The following is a 23,397-nucleotide window of genomic DNA, read 5'->3' as shown; positions in this document are numbered from 1 at the left end:
AAGACTGACACTTAATTGAAATCTTTGCAGAGAAATAGACCAGGGCTTATTATTTTTGCACATCTAGAAATACACTGCTTGTGTGGAGCGATCTACAGAATTGTCATGCCCTTATTAAATCTGCTGAGCAGCGAACATTATGAGCCCAGCTCCTGCCAACGCTTTTAAATTGAGACTGGAATAACAGATAGCAATTATTAATGCAGATTTCATCTTTATAGGAATTGTAAGACTTGGCAAGAATATTGAAAGCTTGCCCATGTGACAATGATGTTTAATAGTCTTAAAGGTGACACTTGCCTACAAGCGGCAGGTTCTAAATGGGAAATATAAATGAAGCAGCTAACCCTATAAGAAAAATAAAATATAAAATTCAGTTTTGTTTATACATTTTTTTTGTATTTGGGTATCCGTGCATGGCAAATATTCTGCAATCCATGTCATTGGGCACTCAGAGAGTACAAGGAGTCATTGTGTATCTCAAGGGGAGAAAACATTTGTGGTTCTAGGGCTATTGGCTTTTTACATCAAGATTTGGGTGAATGGTGAGACCGCAAGACAACGGGATCTTTTCCTGATATGATAACCCACATGCTGCGTTGATTCAATTACTTACCCCAGGCCAAAGATCAAGCAATATAGGCCCTTGGCAACACCCATGGACCCAGGGAGCGGTCTTTAATTTTGGGGATTTTTTGCCTAACCTGGGTGATGCCTGAACTAGACCCAGTTTTGGCCCAATACCCACATGTGCACTGATTCAATTACTTAGCCCCCAATACAAAGATCAGGCAATATGCAGGCCTGTGCAGACTTGTTGGCTGAAGACTATGTCCATGGACCAAGGTGATTATTTTGCCTAGTATTGGTGACACCTGAACAAATCCCATTTTTGGGCCAATACACAGACTATTAGGCTTCAAATATGCAACCATGTTTGCAGCCATCTTTAGAAGACTGAGACATTTGTGATATTAAGGCTATGCTCTTGTCTAAAATGGGATTAGCTTGTAAGAAATTAGTATGTTTTATGGTCCATTTAAAAATATGGACAATAATGAATGAAGTATAGATACAGGATCAACACCCCCCCCCCAGCCCTGCACAAAGTTAAAAGAGAAGCAGGATATTGGTAATAATGTACTTTTTCCCATCCCATCTGTTAAGGCATATTACAATTAAAACTGGTCAAGGGGGGAGGTTGTTTGGCAGAATTCTGCACTCAAACCCCACTCTTTTTTCTCTTCCCTTCCTATTGTATCCCTCACTGAGATTCTCAAGGGGGCCAGGATTTGTGGTTTTGTGAGGTCTAGACAGTTCTTTCAATAGATAGGGCCAGTTTAAAAATCGAGTCCTGGTTTTCCTGCCTTTCTTTGCTTTCTGGTGTCCCAGGGATAGTAATTGCAATAGGTAGAAAGATTTGGGACAACTCCACCTTCTTGTATATCAATTTTCCTACTTTTATTGGGTTGAGTTGCTGGGTAATTGATTTATCATTAATTAATTTGGTTCATATATTAATTCTTCACATATTCTTCTAAGTCCTATGTTGGACTAGTGCACTTGCACTTTAAGTACGTGTATCTTAATTAATTAACACCTATGCACTTTAGGCAGCGGATCAATTGCAAATGAATTAATTGCTAATTAATGAATTGGTAGAATTAAATTGATTTAGTCTGCCCTTCTTAGAAAAATTCAATGAATTCGCATTTTAATTTAAAAACTATAAATTCTGTAACTTAATAATGAAATTTTAATGAATTGATATATCCACTATTTATATTTTTAAGATCACGTAATCATACAGTTAAGGTGTAATCACTTTCAATTATATGTATTAAGCAAGTTGATGAATTTGATTTTTAGAAATTAACCATAGGATTATTGGATAGAAGAGGGGTTCTTTCCTTTCCTTTCTGTTATAACTAAGCTGTACTGATTGAATCAGACCTCTCTGTCTACCGAAGTGATAAATTAGTATTAAGGGCATCTTCTCTTTCAATTAAGGCATATTTCTTCTCTCATAGTACAGAGAGAGATAATAATAACTGTTATTCCCATTGGTTAAAATCTCATATTTTAAGAAGCAGAAGTCTCTAGGAAAAGCACACAACTAGGGAACTAATAGGCCAGTGGTGGTGAGCCTTCAATTATTGAATTGATTAAACTGACACATATGGAACTATTTTACATTTGATTAATTTCCGGATAAAGTGGTATCATCCTGCAGAAAATACCTTGTGCAAAAACTCATCACAGTATAGCATGGAAAGTGGTTTATATGGCCTTGGTTGTGGGGCAACAGATAGTCTAGTTAGAACTAAAGAACTCCTTATGGTGGTTGAGGTTGTAAAGTCTACATGATTCATATCTACTTCTCTACTATGCACCAGGTCAAAGTTTGTGCCTCTGCAGAGCTGTCTTTGACTTATGGCTTATACAAGTATGGGATCCGTTATCCGGAAACTAGTTATCCATAAAGTTCCGAATTAAACAAAGGATGTCTCTAATAGACTCCATTATAATCAAATAATTCAAACTTTTCCCTGTAATAATAAAACAGTACCTTGTACTTATTCCAAACCAAAATGTAATTAATCCTTATTGGAAGCAAAACCAACCTATTGGGTTTATTTAATGTGTACGTGATTTTCTAGTAGACTTAAGGCTTGAAGACCCAATTTACAGAAAGATCCATTATCTGGAAAATCCCAGGTCCTGAGCATTCTGGATAACAGATCCCATACCTATACTGGATTGCTCCAGTCCAGTACAATGTTTTTGGGTTCAATGTCATTTCATGGATAACATAATTTTAATACTAGATTATATTGGAAGTTGTGGTTAAAATTAAATGAATACTAAGGACAGCCTTAAGTGGATGTTAAACTATAACTTTCAAGAGCCTCCTCCTGAGAACTTGTCAATAGCTGCAGAGTCAGGGCATTCTATTCCTTCGATATGTAATTTCCACACAGCTAGAACAATCTGCCCCATAACAGAGAAAGGTGTGACAGATCGTGGGTTTGTGACTAGCATGACAATTCCCTGTAGCAGGTAGAGAAAGACTTAGAACCCTGTTTTTTTTTTTTGTATTCTAAAAAAGCACAAGGAAAAAGCTTTGGAAATGGAACAGAGAAAAGCCATGCAAATTGTGCCATGAGAGACTGAATCTTTCATCTTCAAGAGGTGCTGTACTTTCAGAGCACTAAATAAGACAGAAATAGTCCCAGGGCTTCCTAGGATCTAGCTCCTTAAAAGTGCGTGCAGCCAAAATATCCAACAAGTGTTACAGCTAAAATGGAGAGGAAGCATTAACATGAATTCTGTGAGAATGGGAATCAATATAAAGGAAGCTTCTTATAAATCATCAGCAAACAGTTTTGTAACTACACAACATGGGGAGTGAATAGAGAGAGAGGGGTGGACTTGGAGGTAAAGCAGTTTTGGAAAAAGGTTATCTGGTCAAACTGGCACTATTTTGCCCAGCATGGTACCAAAGGCTAAAGGAGGATTCTGATTACTTGGGGCCCTATTTAATGTTTATTTACTATAATATGACCAGGGAATTCTTCAGGGACTCAATACATCATTATCTGATTAGTACTACATTATAAAGGTTTTTACTTGCACTGTAATGTACAATTTTGGACACAAATTGCTAATACATGGTGTTCCCAACAGCTGTAGCCACAATGGAGAGTTGCACCCAATGTAAATGTGATCAATGTATCAAAACAAATGCAATTGAGCTGAAAATGTTTAAACTCTGGAACATGTTCCATCTCAAACCATCAAAATGATGTGTGCATTCCACTCTTTAGGTTCAATTCTGCTGCAACCATTAATGCTTCCACTGATTTTGATGTGACAGATAGCTCCAGGCTTCACAAAGGTGGGACAGACACAAATGCAACTATGTGCAAGTGCAGGGATCAGCTTTGGAAACAAGAACCTTTATGAATGCCATCATTTTACATGAAGACTCCATTTATTTTAGTGCAACCCTAGGCGCAATCCAGTTCTTAACTGTTACCAATGCATATAGTTACCTTGGATCAAGAGCACAGTAAAGGTTACTATTGCACGCTGGGATCCTCTAGTGGCCAAACAAAGGTACATATAGTCAAATACAAGAGTCCTCTGCACTCAACCCATTATCGATATATTTAAGACAGCGACATTTTGTGCATACTGCTACTAAAAAATGCCTTACCCAGTACCCAGTAGTAGCAGTATGCACAAAATGTCTCTGTCTTAAATATATTGATAATGGGTTGAGTGCAGAGGACTCTTGTATTTGACTATATGTATTTTGTGGTCACAGCCTCATTGCACCCCCGCCTAATGGTTTTAAAAAATAGTGGTGAGCACAACTTTCCCTTGTTTTTCAAACAGAGGTACAACCATATCTCTTAAAAAATATTCCCAAAGCATGCATGTAAGTAAAAAGATACAGGTTTATTTCATATTAAAAAATCAAACATTCCCCCTATGGCACTTCATGCTTACCTAGCACTTAGTCATAGGCAATCTATAATATAATAAATATAATGATATTTAAATCTAAGCAACTTTGAAAATATACAGCCATTAAATACGTTCAATGGTTTAAAAATGATTTGTAAATGTTATTGCTACTAAAAGCAACATCTGTCTGCCCTTTCTTTGATGCTGGTCCTGACTACATGTACCATTGAAATAACGTGCTCCCCTTAAACCAAGACTTAATTTCTCCGATGTCCAGCATGTTTTGTGATTAACAAACTCTTTAATGAAGAGAAATTACAGAAGTGTGCAAGGAGTTGTGGGCACTGGAGCAGGGCCAGAACTAGGGGTAGGCAGAGTAGGCGGCCGCCTAGGGTGCAATATAGGGGGGGCGTACTTTTAAGGGGAATTTTTTTTTTTTTTAAACCCTGGCCTTTAATAGTTTTTTAATGTTATAAACCACCTGTTCCAACCCCCTCTTGCCCATGATTCGTACTGTGGGCAGAAGCACTCCCCACCTCCCTCTTGGCAGCTGCTGGCACAAGTACATATTTGGGAGGAATATTGTGGGTATTTTTGGCTGCTGCTGGCACAGGTATAGATTTGGGGGAATATGAGGGTTTGGCTGCTGCAGGCTCAGGTACATGGGGCAATATGGTGGCTGTTGGCACAGGTACACAGATGTTTTGGGCATTGTGATGGATCTTCAAAAAAGAAGTTTGGGTTAAGTGGGGTCCTAAAATCATTTTGCTATAGGGCTCAATTGCCTATGGTTTCAGCTCCCAGCCATAGACTCTCCAGCTGCAACCCTAACACTGAACTGTCCATCTGTTTTGCTTTCTTCTCCAACATTTCACATTTTGTCTGATCCTTTCTCTCACTTTGTTTATTCTCGTCATCTCTCTTTCTTAACCTTGTCATTTTCCTCCCCCATATGCCTGAACCAAAAACCATGGCAGCAGAACTGACACTCATTTGTTTCAATATAAGAAAGCAGCGTTCTAGCCAAGGTCCTGATGGATTAATCTGCCACATGTTATGTTAATGTGGTTACTGGTGTCACACTGTGTGAATGTCAACTCAAGGGCATACTTTCCACAATAAAGTTCAGATCATTTTTTAAAAACAATTATTTTAATTAAACAAATGTCTGGGGATACCCAGAATGCTTGTGCTACATGGCTTGGTCTATTTCACTTTTCAGAGCATAGATTTAATTGGTAAGCATTGTAGAGCTCTCAGTGGTCCATCCACTAATTGATGTACATGCAATGGTAAGAAAAGACTTAATACAGACTGGTTTTTGTTGTACAACTTCTAGTTGCAGTTTATTGACTCCAGTATCTTCCTTTCCAATGACCTGTCTGACCCATATATGGCAAAAAAATAACTATTGGGCAGATTAGAAAATGCCATTAGATGAGGACCGCATTAGCACATGGATGAAGGTTTCTGATTGGTCTCTATAGTTCACATCAGGAATAGTATCTTAACACTCAAAACTTAGGCTTCCACGTTCTGCTTAACACTCTACTCAGGCACTAAAAGTTGTGTAATCCTTCAATATACAACCTTCAATATACAAATGAAGCAAAACTTACTGAAGCATTTGGCACACACATCCATTAACATCCATTTCCTCATGAAATTAATGGTCTGCCTTGTGCTCTGTGTGCCAGGTGAATCTTTAATGTTTGCACATGTAGGGGAATGAAAAATGTATTTCCATTACCATTTATAGCACAATCCCCTAAAGTTTAGCCACTTAAGGGCCCCCTAGTTATACAGGAGCTAGGCATCATTTCCTGGGTCAAAGCATGACCCCTAATTATCCCAGATTTAGCCACCAGATGGCACTGTGTTTTAATATAAAAGCTGAGCATACATGTGCTCAGGGTCCATTTTGCCAGTCCCCTTACCCGAGCAGGCAGAAAGGGAGAAGTGGAACCTAGACAGGTCAGGTCTATCTAGTGATAGGCTACTCACTTTAATAGGTCGTTCTAGGAGTGATAGATAGTCAGCAACGGATTTAGTGGCCAGGTGCCCCAAGGCGGCTGCTTACCTCCTCCAGTGCAATAGTGCCTGCGCACCTACAATGGAGCGCTGGGGAGCTGTGCTCCCCGGGAGGCGGCTGGGCGGCATGTCGCCCCTAATATTATACCGCCTAAGCCCGGACCTTTGTGGCCTCGCCACAAATCCGGGCCTGTAGATAGTGGGCTATTAAGCCGATCAGCTGAGGTTACACAGAGGAATGTACCATGGGAATAGGATCTGTGATATTAATGGCCCAGAGGCAGGGTCGGACTGGGGGGGCCCAGGGTCCACTGGGGCTGCTGTCTCAGAGCCCTCCCTCTACCCCCCCCTCTGCACTCACAATGTGTTTTTGCCATGACCTGCCCAAAGCAGGGAGGTCATGTCAGGAAGATCAGTGCGGGTGCAGATCTTGTCCAACGAGGCCCACAAGAGCCAGGGTCCCAGTCCGACTCAGTATGACCCTGCCCATAAGTAGGGACTAGTGTTATAGTTTGCTCAGCTTAGGGTAAAGGCTGAAAGCTGGGTGTACTTCCATATATGCTGTGTATTCTCTTTCTTACCCTGTTGGGTTCATACTGACCATTGGTACCATGAGTATATGTCTATCTACTGATGTTATATGTTCCTGCTTATCTCTAATTGAACTTGTATGTGCATTAAGTTCTATGGTTAAGTTGCAAGAACCACTGGTGACCAATTATTGTGCATTGTATACAGTTACAGTTGCACAACACCCTGCCTCCACACCCTTGCGAGGGCTTATCCTCTGAGCATTAAGGTCTCATCCGGAGCATATATTGGGGTAAAGCTGCTAGTTAGAGTAACAATGCCGCCCATTTTACTATAGCCTTACACACATATATACCCATGTTACTGCCTAAGTCAAATGCTGGCAAGAGTATGGGAAATGCTGAGTTATGTGTTCCAGAAGCCCAGTTGCTAATGGACAAGAAGTGTCTGAAACATCATAACCATGAATCCAGGCATCCAATGTGCCACACACAGACTCTTATTCATCAAGGCTCCTTTTCTGTTTATCATCAGTTGAGTTATTAAAAAATCCTCGATTGAGCAAATATTTATCATGCTCCGTATTAAAGCTGGGAGGAGTGTAGGATCAGGCTGGGTAAATAAAGGATACAAGAATCTCATGCATAATCACTTTTCACTCAGAATAGACTACTCAAAGCTCATCTGGCAAACACGCAATTCAAAAAATGAGAAAAATGCATCAAACTCGTATACAATAAAAAGAAATGAAGCTTCAGTAAACTGTCAGTTATAATGAAGGTAGTAACAGCATAGAACTCATGAGAAGGACAGAATATGTTAAATGCATATAGCTTGTATGAGAAAGTGCAGCGGTCAATTATCAGCCTAATGAGTACTAATGATAGTTACCAATTTGTAAAAATTTTGCTGAGGATTTGACAGTTTATCTTTTTTTTTTTATTTTTTTTTTTACAGGTGGCTATTTTTAAGCATAGTTTCAATTTGTTTCTTTTTTAAAGTTTCTAATTTATAAGCCTTCTTCTCTGATTCTTTCCAGCTTTCAAATGGGGGTCACTAAAAAATAAATACTTGATAAGGCTACAAATGTATTGTTATTGTTACTTTTTATTACTAATCTTTCTATTCAGGCCTCTCCTATTCATATTCCAGTCTCTTATTCAAACCAATGCATGGCTTCTAGGGTAATATGGCAACTAGATTGCTGGAGAGCTGCTAAACAAAAAGCTAAATAGCTCAAAAACCACATATATAAGATAATGAAAACCAATTGCAACCCGTCGTAGAATATTACTCTCTACATCATACTAAAAGTTATTTTAAAGATGAACAACCCTTTATGGTACCTAATGTGTGCATCTCCTTCTTTAATAACACTAAAGAATGTACAGAAACCCATTCATCTCACATCAGTACAAGAAACCGATTGCAAATCTGTGCATTTATTTTACTAATGCAATTTACCAGCTTGTGACTAACCGTGACCTTTCTGGAAAACACATCAGCTCACGTAATAATGAAGTAGCCCAAGGAAAAGTAGCAAACACCATTTAAAGGGTACATTATTACAGTATCACATTAGATGGAATGCCACTTATTAAATCAAATATTTCCAATTTGTGATTGGATCTGGTCATTTTAATTGCACCCTGACCACCCCTGCCTTTCCACTTATCTCCAGTTTGCTGTCTATGTGGGGGTTAAGTGTATGCAGGCTCCTGTGCGGAGGCAAGGCCATTCTCAAGGTCAGAAAACCAAATATACAAAATGCAGGACTAGGGGAGCAGAACCCTGTCAATCAGAAGAATGGGGGGTGGAGCCGGCTGCCTTTGTACCCTGTATGTAATGTATATCCAAGTCATTGTAATGTGTCAGGCTTTAAATTCATGTTGTTGTACTGATTTTGGTTTTATAATACTTTTGTCATAACTACTTTTTACTGTGGGTGAAATTGCCACCACCTCCAGATATGACAAGGATCTGTCTGCTGTATCTTTTAAACCAAAGCAGAACTGCAAGGAAGAGAAATGGCTGCCCATCCTATAAACTTGCTGACATTGTGGTTTGCAGAGAGAATTGCTGTCTATTAACTAATTAACTCCAGTAAGTTGGCCCCTTATTACAAACCAAAAAAAAAAAATCAATGTCTGTGAGTATTTATCATGGCGAACTGACAATAGGACTTTCCTAGCTGCTCCTGCACTTGTTAATTACAGTCTGTGCTTTCCCAGAATGTTCATTATCAGAGTAAAGAATGGGGACATCACTCTCCAATCCTGAATTGCTTTGTAGCAAGAAACCAGGAGCAGGGTGTAGAATTTACTGCCTTAAGAGCAAACGTGATCCAATAGCCTCACACAACTGTAAAACACTCCACTCTGTGTGTTGGTCCATTAGATAATTAATCACAAAACTGCATTCTACTGCTAATATCTTTGATTCATTAGAAAAAAACTGAACTACAATATACCCCATAGCTTGTCCCCTGCAATCAGTTACCACCCCACCAAGGGCAGGGACAATGGTGCTTAAGTCTTTGAGGACAACTTTGTGCCCCTTGGGACTCCCACATTTTTTATAGAGTCTATACTATCACACCACCAAAGACAAATCGGCTTTCTTTATTGTAATCACATTCTATTTAGATAGAACCAATATAGATCATTGTGCTGTACAGAATACCTTTGCTGGATTATTTTCATAATATGAATGGACAGGATACAAGATTCTATAGACTAAACCACTAGATATTAATCCTGCATAAAGCCTCCTGCTACCTCGTATTTCAGTTTGTTTTTCTTCTGTTACACGTCAGTGTTTATCACATAACACCTACTGATCCACACATTAAATAATCAACACAAAGGAAAAGCTGTCTCTCCTGCCCCTGCTGAATAATACAAAAAAAACCTGCTACGAACAAGTGCAGACTTTTGCTCTCTCTTCTATAGGATCCGAGAATTGACACATTTTGGGCTGCTAGAGATGTCATGCGGGTTCTGTGCTGCATGGCGACTGTTTGCTGTTGTGGCCAGGGACTTCTGTTATCCCACTGTGACCTGACCTGTTATTCAATTTAATTAAAGCTCAAAAATAGCTAAATGAGCACAGAACCCCATAAAGTCTATTTAGCTCGGGCCCATCCACTTCTTAAAGGGTTGGTTCACCTTTAAGGGAAAACTATACCCCCAAAATGAAGCAGATAGTTTACATCATATTAAGAAGCCAGGCTTTTTCAGGCGACTGTTGAAAAGCGCATCGCCTCGTGTGGTTAGCACAGGCGTTTTTACATAGGCGCCGCGACCGCAAACGCAGGGCTATCTCCCCGTGTGGACTAGCCCTAAAGGACCAAATCAGCAAGTAACATGTCTGACACTAATAGAAATGGCAAGGAAATCCAGGCAAGAGACCAACATCAAGAAAGATATCCAGGGCTCTAATATACTCTATTAGAAACAATGCATTTTACATTTCTGCGTTCTACATTTCTGAGTTGGAGAGGTGGGGCTCTAGGTTAAGTGCTGGGGCTGCCATCTGGGAGAAAAACCTACTTGATAGCATGGATGTTGATGCTATCTTTGGCTCTAACATACTGGGAGCCATGGGGCTCAAGAAAAATGAATTTTGCAGAAATACATTTTAATTATAATAGTTAGGACAATCTAAATGACTTAGCTATTGGTATCAACACTCTTAAGAATGCATATTCCACAATCCCTTCCCAGAGACTATTATCCACTGTTACTATAGGCACCATCTCTCCCTACTATACCTGCTATCCCACAGTCACACTCCCTTCCCAGAGACTATTATCCCACTGTTACTATAGGCACCATCTCTTCCTACTATACCTGCTATCCCACAGTCACAATCCCTTCCCAGAGACTATTATCCCACTGTTACTATAGGCACCATCTCTCCCTACTATACCTGCTATCCCATAGTCACACTCCCTTCCCAGAGACTATTATCCACTGTTACTATAGACACCATCTCTCCCTACTATACCTGCTATCCCACAGTCACACTCCCTTCCCAGAGACTATTATCCCACTGTTACTATAGACACCATCTCTCCCTACTATACCTGCTATCCCACAGTCACACTCCCTTCCCAGAGACTATTATCCCACTGTTACTATAGGCACCATCTCTCCCTACTATACCGCTATCCCACAGTCACACTCCCTTCCCAGAGACTATTATCCCACTGTTACTATAGACACCATCTCTCCCTACTATACCTGCTATCCCACAGTCACACCCATTCCCAGAGACTATTATTCCCCTGATACTATAGGCACCATCTCTCCCTACTATACCTGCTATCCCAGAGTTACACTACCTTCCCAGAGACTATTATCCCCACTGTTACTATAGACACCATCTCTCCCTACTATATCTGCTATCCCACAGTCACACTCCCTTTGCAGAAACTATTATCCCACTGTTACTATAGGCACCATCTCTCCCTACTATACCTGCTATCCAACAGTCCCTTTCCAGAGTCTATTATTGCATTTCCACTATAGGCACCATCATATTAAATGGGCACTAGTCTAATACAGTTCTCAACACAGCCTTCTGGGTTGATGTAAAGAAATCCTGGAACTGCCTACCACTGCATGAAGGAGGGATAATTCCAACTACTCTGGAATTATGGCAAAAAAACTCCATTGTGGGTAAAAACATGGTGATGTGCCTACAAAATGGCACTTTGCACCTGTACTTGCATTCTTCAATGAATGAATTGCATATTATTATTATTAACATGTATTTATATACATATGTGCTCTTCATTTTGTTCATTTTAGAGCACCTGCATAAATGACTCCTCATTTATTTTCACAGATATTAGAATAGGCTGAACTATTATGCATACTGTTCCAGTGGAGCACTGAAATGTCCCCCTTTCAATCCATACAAAGTGCTGTTAGACAAGACTCACATAACAACGTATTGCCAAGTAGGTGTATCAGTAGGTTATTCCCAGTATCACTAGGGCATCACTGCCTCAGCATTCCCATCTTTGGTACCCCAATAGTTAATCCATTCCTGCCTTGCAGTTAAAACGAACTGATGAATAAACAAAGCATAGCAAATCATAGACCTCCAGAATCCAGCTTGGATGTCAGCTAAGTCTGCTGGCTATTCCGCAGGAAAAGAACATCCCGGGCTGTTCTCTGGAACACTGATGTTCTGTCGAGGCGACAGTTCCCATGCTAACAGCTCCACGTTTCACCTGTTTAGCTCTTTTTGTGACAAATCAGATCTATTTATTTGCGTCAAGAGTTGACACATGGATAAATTCACCCTACAGCAGCTATGCACTAATAATCCTCGGCTGCACAGAAAGGTCAGTTCTAATAACATTCCTCACCAATTCTTTCAGATACTTATACAATTTCTCTCCCATCCTCCAGAGCATGTTACTTCCCCTTTAGGTTTAACTGTCATTTTATTTTTATTTTATTGACTTGTGCCACCTCCCTTTTGCATAATTTATTCTACATTTATCCTTAAACTTGTCACTGCAGACTTACTAGATAGGAAAGATCTTGTTAAAAAATGGTATTCACATTAAAATCTGCCTTGTGCCATTCCTGGAATAAGCAGCTGTTCTATATGACGCCTGATTTAACATTGGAGGTTATATAACAAATAGGATAACTGAAAGCTGTTTCCTACTGGTTCTCACAGACAACACGAGCCTGGATTCATTCTGAAAGATACTGACAGCAGACCATAACACAATGAATGGTTGGGTATTTACAAGCAGAGCCCTGCATATTCTCATGCAAATGGCCATGGGGAAGGGGGATCCAACTGAGGAGTGTAGCTTAGGGGGAGGAGCCTTAACTGGGACTGGGAAGGGCAGGCTAGACAAGATTAGCAAATGATTAGTTGAGCTTAGGAAGAGGGTTAATGAAACTACGCTATGCAGGTTGTTGGGATTGTTAGGATTCTGTTAAGGATAAATGTTAGGAGTTGGAAGTAGCATGGCAAGAGGGATTCCTCCTATTCCTGTGGTATAGCGAGCAGCATTCCACCCGCCATTGTACTTTTTTTTCAGTTCAGGCTTCATTATATCATGGGCAGCAATGTCACAGCTTTTGGGGGTCACTAGTTGGGGGCTTATGGGGGCCCATTTATGCGCAAAGGCATTAGGTGAGCTGCATCCTCAGACAAGGGCCTCAAGAAGGAAGATTTATGGTTGGCCAGTCTTACTTGCCCACCCAACGCTTTAGCATAAAGTGGCCAATCTTGTCAAGATTTTCTGGTGTGGGTTAAATATTATTGACAGGGGGTTGTTTACTAAAATCAGAAGATTTCTCACTATTTTCTTAAAACCACTTCGACCAAACTCCAGTGTACATTTTATCATATTTATCAATAAATTTACTAGAAAAAAAATCTGGTGCGGGAAAAGACTTAAAATCGTTAAAAAAAAACCCGAATTGTGCGTTTTTTTCGGATTTGACGCCTGGAAACTCAGATCATGATATCTTCCAATTGTAGACGGAACATCTGCCATTGACTTTTATATGACCTCGGCAGGTTTGCGATAACTTTTTTATTCGGACTTATGACTTTTAGCAGCCTTGGGCTTTAAGAAGTTTTTTTTTTCTTACAAATAGATTGTGTTTTTGCAATCTAAAACTCCAATCAGAAAAAAAATCGGAGTTTAGTAACAATTATTGCTATTGTTGTATTGTTATATTATTGTTATTATATTGTTGCTGTTATTTAACTATTAACACTGTTGAACTTTTTATGCTATATTTATCCCTTACATGTTTGTTAATAAAGCTTGTTTCCATCCCAACCTGAATGCCATTATTATCTGCTGGGAGAGGTAAGATGAAAAGGAGGTATAAGGCAGGGGGTCAGCTTGATATGTAGGGGGCAGATTGACCCTGCAAGTATTATTCAGATAGTGATATTTAAAAGTGCCTTTTCTTTCTCAGCACGCTAATCAACAAGGCAGAAACTGTGAGACAGAAGAGCATCTCATACCATATGGGTTATAATAAACACATGCTACACTTAACCTTTACTGTATGTCCTGTAATGTATTTTTCCAGTCTAACACAAATCAGTGGAGCCTGACTGCCCTATATTTGAACCTACGTGTTCAGTTAGATGGGAGAATGTAGAATTGAAGTATTAGTGTAGAAACCAAATAATCTCTTTGATTGTGAGACAGCATTTCATAAAAAACTAAGATGAAATCTCCGATAATGTGGCAGACATCAAAAACCAGTGCAAAAAGTTTCCCCATAGTATCATGACAGAAACCCAGCGGTGAAGGAGCATAGCAGGGCTTACTGTAGATATTTCCTAGCTAAACTTTATTCTAGGGTGGTTACAGTGTTTGAAAATATATCAGACTGCCCACATTACTATAAGGGCAGAGATACACACTGCTATTTTGGGAGATTAGTCGCCCAGCGACAGATCGATTCTTCTTCGGGGGACTAAGGTCCCCGAACTGCCTTCCAACAGCCGAAGTCGTCTCACGAGGAAACTACGGGTGACTTCGGAAAGCCAAAACGATCTTAGTGCCATCCGGTCGGTGATTTACACTCTAGCCGACGGGAGGTAGTTCGTGGATATAAGTTGCCCGAAGAACCGATTTGTCGCTGGGTGACTAATCTCCCGAAATAGCAGCATATGTCTCTGCCCTAAACAGTGCTGCCACGTTTGTGTCAATGTGTGCCAGGAATGGTCCCAATTCTGAAAAAAAGAGCTACACCTTGCAACTGATGTGCAACCACAATTGCAATGTCATTAGTTTTAGCGCACTTCCAGTAGGCTTTTTGTTAGTTAGGTCTTTCTTTAAAAAAATGCTGAACTAGCACTGTGGCAGTTTTCCATTATTTACATAATCTATTCCAGCCTGGTTATTATATTGACATATAAGCTACAATTTATTAACTTGTTTGCTGAAGTTTTCATTAGCGCCCAGTTGGCATTGATTTCAGTTAGAGTATAATATATGTTTGTGAAAAATATGCAGAATGCTGACTGTGGGTTGCGAGTAGAGGTTCCTGGTGCGGGTATAGACGCGGGTCGGCGGTTCTGTGGGTTTGCGGGTCGTGGTTCAGGCCGCGGGTCTTCTCAATATCGAATTTTACTCCTTTTTTCGGTTCACGGCTACTTCCAATGATGTCACTTCCGGTTTAAAATGATAGCACTTCCTGTTTTACTCCTTTTTTTTCTGATCATGCCTAATTCCGATGATGTCACTTCTGGTTTACAATGACAGCACTTCCTGATTCTTGATGGTCTGCGGATCCGGGTTGCGGATAAGGTACTTGCGGGTCTGGTAGCGGGCCCAAGCGGGTAAGAATGCGGGTTGCGGGTCCGGGTTACGGATTGCAGGTTCGTAGGGGAGTCAGCATATAGTCCTTCCACCTTTTGCCTGTAAGCTCCACTGGAGCAGGGATCTATGAGGGTACAGTAGGGTACCTCAGCTGGGTACAGTAGGTTCAGGTATTGGTGGGAAGAGGTTCCATGCAGGTTAGGCATACTCCATGGGAAGTGTGGATTCCCTATTGGGCTAGGTATCTGCTTGGTGAAAGAGGGTAGAAAACTAGAATGTAGGACATGCTAATGCTAGGTCTAGTTATTCTAGGAGTAGTTTCAGAGTATCAACCAAGGAGACCATCTCACGCCAGTGTAGGGTTCCAACACTAACCAATAGTAACACTCACTGTACCTACTGCTCTGCTTGTCCACCATGCCTTATTAAATCGTTATTTTCAGTGAAAGGCGAAAGTCGTCTCTACAGTCAAACATCCAAAAGACACAGTTGCAATCGCCTTTGGCTGCAGAATAGCTCTGGTATTTGCAAGTAGTACAATCTGACACAGAGACACTTGCATTTATGATCTAACTCCTCCGCAGGGATCCAAAGCCTTTGTGTGCACAGTGCCAAATGAGAGAAAGTGGTCCTCTTTGAAGATGGTTTCAGTGGTATCGGTTAGTGTAGGTCTGTGCTCCTTGATTATATAGTATGAGTATTATAGCACGTGTGATTGCAGCATTCGCATTCACTGTCAGTCCTCTTAGCAGAGCTCTCTCTCATTCTCTTTCTAGCCCACGATAAGTATGCCAGGAACCAGCAGGGAACAACAGTTACTTTAGATTTATTCACCTGGTTGTCTAAATCCTATAGCTGAAAGAAATGAACTGGAGCAAGAAGGCAGTGAAAGAAAACATTATCAGGGAGCATGGCATAGCAAGGCTGCCCTTCCAAAATAGAAGATTTTCTATTTGACTCCCATTGACTCCATGTTCCACATTTTTAAAAATGATTTCCCTTTTCTCTGTAATAATAAAACAGTAGCTTGTACTTGATCCCAAGTAAGATATAATTATTCCTTATTGGAAGCAAAACCAGCCTTTTTTATTTAATATTCACATGATGTTCTAATAGACTTAAGGTATGAAGATGCAAATTATGGAAAGAGCCGTTATCTGGTACCAAACATTCTGGATAACAGGTCCCATACCTGTAATAATGATAATAATAATAATAATAATAATAATAATATAATTGCTGAACCTCTCAGCTGGGTACAGTAGGTTCAGGTATTGGTGGTTAGGCATACTCCATGGGAAGTGTGAATTCCCTATTGGGCTAGGTATGGTTCTTTGAACTCTACTTGGTGAAAGAGGGTGGAAAACTAGAATGTAGGACATGCTAATGCTAGGTCTAGTTATCCTAGAAGTAGTTAGGGTACTTAATAGAGGTTTCAGAGGTTCAACCAAGGAGACCAAGGGATCCAACACTAACCAATAGTAACACTGGCTGTACCTACTGATCTGCTTGCCCATCATGCCTTTTTAAATCCTTATTTTCAGTGAAAGGGGAAAATTTTTGATTATGTGGTTTAACAAGGTACACATGGGGGCCAATTTACTTACCTTCGAAGTTGCACCAGCGTTGACTTCACTCCACTTCGCCGCACTTTGCCAGGCGAAGTTTCACCAGGGCGCCGCTACTTCCCTAAAATCCGAAGTTGTGCTCAGGGAGGCGAAAGGTAGCGAAGTTGCGCTAGTGTTAATTTGTCAAGCAAAGCGAAGTTACGCTAGTGATGCTTAATTTGCATACCGTGCCAAGTTAAAGTACAATGGACGTATATGTAGCAGCAAATACATTACACTACACAAGCCTGGGAAAGCTTCATATAATAAAATAGAGTTGTTATTTTTCCCTATACATGTGCCCACTGTATAGTTTAGGTGCCATATCTTAGGAAATGTAGGGGGGAAGGAGGGTACCCCCTATCTTTTTCAGCCTATCACCCTTAAAAAAATAAAAGATGCCAGCGTTTTTTGGGACTTAGAAAAAATGTCAACTTTTCTTGAAGCAAGCCATATCTAATCTATTGTACTTCGCCTGGTCCGAGGTGGCGAAGGCAAGTCTGGCGCAAGAGGTAACGTTCAGTAAAATCTGCAAGTTGGTGAATTAGCGTAGTTACGTCCCTTCGCCATATTGCAACTTCGTCTGGCGTAAGGGTGCGAAGTAGCGCTAGAGTAGGTCCACTTCGCTAGCGAATTTACGCCAGCACCCGTTAGTAAATCGGCAAAGTAACGAAACAACGTCACACTGGCAAATTTGTGCTAGCCGCTTCGCGCTTTAATGAATTTGCCCCCTGGTCTCTACAGTCAAACATCCAAAGACACAGTTGTAATCGGCTTTGGCTGCAGAATGGCTCTGGTATTTGTAAGTAGTACAATCTGACACAGAGACACTTGCATTTATGATCTTACTACTCCGCAGGGATCTAAAGCCTTTGTGTGCACAGTGCCAGATGAGAGTAAGTGGTCCTCTTTGAAGATGGTTTCAGTGGTATCAGTTAGTGTAGGTATGCGCTCCTTGATTATATAGTATGAGTATTATAGCACGTGTGATTGCAGCATTCGCATTCACTGTCAGTCCTCTTAGCAGAGCTCTCTCTCATTCTCTTTCTAGCCCACGATAAGTATGCCAGGAACCAGCAGGGAACAACAGTTACTTTAGATTTATTCACCTGGTTGTCTAAATCCTATAGCTGAAAGAAATGAACTGGAGCAAGAAGGCAGTGAAAGAAAACATTATCAGGGAGCATGGCAATAAGCATGGCTGCCCTTCCGAAATAGGAGATTTTCTATTAGCCAGAAAATGCATACCAGCTTTTGAAAACCCACAGCACTGTCATCTTTCCTTCATAAAGATGATTTCAGCCAGTGCGCAGAAATTCTAGTGGGACATCTACTTTTCAGTAAATAAAATGCAACTGAAAATAAGCTTGACTTTGTGCTACAAGGGATTTTAACCCCTTTTAATTCCTGTCATTGCCTGTCTTATCAACCCCACTCTTTTATACCAGCACAAATGCTTTCCCATCATTCACCACTTGCATTCTAATACCTTTTTCGTCTTTCCCCTACACCTTCCCCCTAGGCCTGACCCCGTACTCCAGACAATGGCCAAAACTTTAAGTTCAACCTCACTTTCTACAACTTCCCTTCCTATAACATTCTCCACCAATGTTTACTTTCATGCATGCTTTTGGCAGACTGCATCATCTCTAGTTCCTGACTTGCAATTCAATCTACATGTCTGGGTTCAGTACATTTTGTTCAACCCATGCCTCTTTACCAATCGTTTTCATTGTTAACCTGTGCATCTAGCAACACTCTTATGGCTTCTCAACCACTACCACAGCTTCCTTTGCAATCATTCAATCCTACACCAACTGTCCTGTTTGTCGCATGACAGTCCTTATTTTGACAGCTCAACCTGCGGGTCCTTGGATTGTTACTGAAATGTCCTGATTTTCTCTTTGATCTCCTGCACTGAACAGCCAGAAAAAGATACAAAGTTCCTAACTTAATTGGCTTTTGGCAGAGAGCCCATAATAGATACTTAGATACTTTTGTATGTATCTTGGGAGAACTTAGACTCAGAGCTTAAAGGGAAATTCACCTTTATTAGCAAAACTGTAATAACACATGAAAACCACAGACTTGTGTTCAAACTTTCATAACCTGCCAAATTTTGTAAAATGGACATGATAATTAGGAGATATGGCCACAAAATGGGCATGGTCAAAAATCTATCTTTCTGTTTTCAAAATGTGGGGAGGTATGCTACACCCATAAGTAATAAATGTCACCTTGTCAAATCCAAGCTGTACTTGTATCATCTACACCAATGGTTCCCAAACAGTGCGGCTCCCCCACCTAGAAGAGCTCATTGCCATGGTTGCAAGGGTCCAACCTGAAGGCTAGCTAGGGACCAAGTCATGAAGAATGTCTCTTTGCTCACCTACAAACTCCTGAATGCCTGTTTTGGAGATTAATTAAAATAAAACTTGTAGAAAACAATTCTAAATATTTATGGAACTGTGGCTGATTTGCAGTATTTTTAATGTTTGCAAACATGGTTTTCTACACTGTTTCTGGCCACTTGACAGCTTCTGAACTAACCGTTGGTATACCATCTACTGTATCTCCCTGCAAAGTCTTATATTCAAATTACACATCTGTATCCCTCAAAACCCAGTCTCATTAATACATGCTTTCCTAAATATTGTCACTTTGTGCAACCTTTGTATGACATGTATGCCTTACTTCCTCATTATTTGTTTTTTTTTCTCTATGCATGCTGGTCAGCACTATGAAGAAAAGGAGCTGTAATATTTTATGGTGCCAGTGGTCATATATTTACTAGTGGTAGGGCCTGGGGCACAACAGATGTTGGCTGACCCCATTATTTATATGTGATAGGATGGTTGAACCTATGGCCCTTTAACCTTCAGAAAGTGTGGACTGCTGGAGTTGTACATCAACATCACTTGAAGGGCTGCCATAATCACTGATGGATATCATTATTTACAATCACCGTCTTGTTCTGCTGTACCTGCTATGCCTCAGTCTTCTTGCTTGCTGCTGTCTGGGACCCCATTATGTACCTCCTGTTGGCTGTTGCCATCCCCTATAGCTGTGGATGGCAATAGAAAACATCTAGGCCACCAGTTTAATGACTCTGACGCTTGTATACATTATTATGATTCTTCATGTAGCATGCAGTACTTGCTCTCTAATCAGTCACATTTATCTGGCTCTCCAACACAAGAACTTCACATCTGTGATCTATAAGATCCATTCAGTGACTCAATGATAAAGTAGATATGACACAGATCACTGCAGTGTGGAGCCCCCTTGTATCATATGAAGAACTGAGTATTAATATATTCATAAAAAATTTGTTTTCAACCAGCCATGCGATTCCTCCCACATATCTAAACCAGGGTTCCCTCCTTGCACAAATGGAAATTATTCCCCAAACACTTTATGAGAAATCTGCAATAGAATCAGCATTACTATACATTACACTCAAATGGGGAGTCTTACAGGCAATAAAAGACATCCAAGTTGCAGTCCTCTGTTGGACAGTGTATTATGTGTTTGTGAGTTTATGGCAGAGATTAATAACATTGTTGTTAGGTTTGAAAACCAATTTCCCTCTAAGGCAGATGAATCTGGAAAGGTGCAATAACAACACAGAAGCACAAATAAACTAATTTCATAGCAACAACAGTATTTGGAAAGAATGATTTAAATTTAGACTCCACTCAATCCTTGGGATAATTTCAGCCACTTATTGCCATCATCTGTCCTTCATGCTGCGTTTGCCTATACAGATATGGGACCTGTTATCCAGAATGCTGGGGACCTGGGGTTTTATTATTATATATTAAATATAACCAATAGAATTTTTTGCCTCCAATAAGTATTAGTATATTTTAGTTGGGATCAAGTACAAGGTACTAGTTTATTATTACAGAGAAAAAGGAAAATATCTTTTAAATTTTTGAATTATTTGTTTAAACTGGAGTCTATGGCAGATGACCCGTAATTCTGATCTTTCTGGATAATAGTTTTTTTGGATAACGGATCCCACACCTGTATAGTTATCCTTTACACCTTACAGAAAAAAAGCAATAACTCCATCAGATGTCCATATACAGTATGAGGGGGTAAGTTGCTAACTACTTGGATAGGAGCAAACATATGGGACAGTCATTGTTCTCCTGGCAATAAAAAGGTTAATATATCCTGCACAATTATTTGAGATAATGTTAATATTGAGCTAAACTGGGGATAATAGAGCTGCTGTTTTCATTATAGAACTGTTTGATATCTGTAGGGCTGGGATTATACCAAGTGGGGAATTTATTCTAATCCTCTTGTTACTTATTGTACTGGATCCCTTTCTGGCTGTTCTGGCAATAATAAAGTTATCTGTTTTAATGCTGCTATTAAAAATAGTGATGGAATCATGCAGAACCAGGGCACGTTGCAATGAGAATTTCATTTTTTAACCATTTCATTTTGAGAACATTGCAGCTTCATACTTAGCATGGCGCATTTAAAAAAAAGATTTTAACCTTACAATGCGAAGAAAAAAAAAATAAGAGCCAGGCATTAGACACACTAAATATATATACGAGAAAATAATTTCTTAGCCATTGGTATTATGCAACCTTTGTATAAAGCTCAACAACAGGTAAAGGTTACACATTCAACTCTTGGAAAGCTCAAGAAGCAGAGGACAATGTATTCTTTTTGTGAAGGGCTCATTTTTGGAAACTGAAGTAAAGTAATTTCCCATGGGCCCCCAACATCTCAGGGGCCCCTTATAGGAAATATCATATACTGTAGAACAGATTACTATAACAATAGTTAGATATTGTACAATATGCAATATTCTAAATATGAAATAGCACCATATTATAAATATTCATATACCATCAATATCACACAACATTAAGAAGATTGATCTCTATCTCCTGTCCCTGCTTTCCTGGGATACAAATAACATCCCATGTCATTTTCACGTCAGGAAATCTCTCCCCGGCAGCATCCGAACATCTGCACGACTTGTATGCAAAATTAGAATAAACCTTCCCCGATCCTACACAACAGGGAAATTCACAGCAACATATTAACTGCTTCCAATGCATAGGGATTTGTTTTGTCATGAGATTATTAGAACCCAAACCAATTCAAATACTGCATCTTTAAAAGGAACGATCCTTTTAAATCTCTCATTGTTTTACCCAAGAACATCAGCTTTGGGCACTTGTAATGTATTAATAGATTTCATAAAAATGGAGATTATGTCCCCGACCCTAAAGGTAAAGCATCAGTCATTTGGCATGCCTAGCTTGTGATTTATTTCTATTCATTGGAATGAGTTCTCTGTAAACTGAGTTGATTTATCCAGCTGTGCTCACAAAAATACAACAAGAAGGAAAACGTTCTCGGCTGCCCCTGCACAACAGAGATCTGGGCTTGCCAATAATCCCTTTTAATCAGAGGAGTATGAGACATACATAACCAAGGGTATTCTGAAGTTCACTGCTGTCCTGACCATTGAGAATTAATTCCGTATTCTGCATTAATGATTGAAACCCATTCGTCATCATTCAAAAACTAGCAGTTAACTCTTTCCGTCACAATAGACTGCCGTGGACATGGAAATATTTTGATTCTTTTTTTAAGAAAGGGTCAACAGTAATTAACAGCGAGCACAAGTCTGCATGTTGTGTTCTTTTCCTAGGGATATTTTATCTCTGCTCAAATCCTTGCTGCAATATGGAGAATGACCCATTTCCCACTGAAGATCACAGAGAAGCACCAAGCTATATAGGTTAGTGGAGGAACAGGGCACATGTAGTGGATAGAGTTTGGCAAAGTAGCTACGAGCTTTACAATGTTGCTCTAGTTTCACTAAGAAAGGTGAGTGTCAATGGTCTTACCTCTGGGACACATATGGCCACATGTCTAGATGCACGGCATGCGTTGGGAACAGGGTGAAGGTCCAACACAGGGAGGGCAGGAATTCACAAGGAGAAGAGAATCACTTCACTCCAGTCTCTCTCTCTATACTATACTGCTGCTCCTGCTTGTGCTCTGAATCCCCCGTTATTGAGACCAAGCCACTCCTTCTATCTACACACAGATGAGTCAGAGGAGAAGATGTGAACAAGGCACAATCCTTTAACCCCCTATAAGCCAAGTCAATATATAGAGATTGACCATCACTGCAGCAAGGAAATCAGCTTTTGCAGATCATTTCAAGCCATGTAGTCTTATTTCAGGTGTATGCACAGATTTTTCTCCTAGTGCAATATGATGCCTAAATGTAGCAGAACTAGGAGTCGGATTTTAGCCATAAATAAGTCCACTGACTGCAAGCTTGTACAGTAATAAACTAATTGTTCATTGAGTTTTGATTAGTCATGAAATGACTCTAAAATGATTATCAGTACAGTTATTGTTATTTTAAAGTGAACTGAG

The 23,397-nt window shown here is 40.0% G+C and overlaps 1 protein-coding gene across 2 annotated transcripts in view; it reads right to left on the bottom strand.

Annotated features, from left to right (window-relative positions):
* Positions 1-22,982, bottom strand: part of sphkap.S (SPHK1 interactor, AKAP domain containing S homeolog) — a 106,806-nt gene extending 83,824 nt beyond the window's left edge. For both annotated transcript variants that reach the window (XM_041564997.1, XM_041564998.1), the window contains exon 1: positions 22,857-22,982. In XM_041564997.1, the coding sequence (XP_041420931.1) occupies positions 22,857-22,879 (23 nt within the window). In that variant the 5' untranslated portion in view covers positions 22,880-22,982. The remainder of the gene's footprint in view (positions 1-22,856) is intronic.
* Between the last annotated feature and the right edge of the window lie 415 nt (positions 22,983-23,397).

The sequence above is a fragment of the Xenopus laevis genome, chromosome 5S (assembly GCF_017654675.1).
Source record: "Xenopus laevis strain J_2021 chromosome 5S, Xenopus_laevis_v10.1, whole genome shotgun sequence".
Taxonomy (NCBI): Eukaryota; Metazoa; Chordata; class Amphibia; order Anura; family Pipidae; genus Xenopus; species Xenopus laevis.
This window is presented reverse-complemented; position numbering and strand designations above follow the sequence as displayed.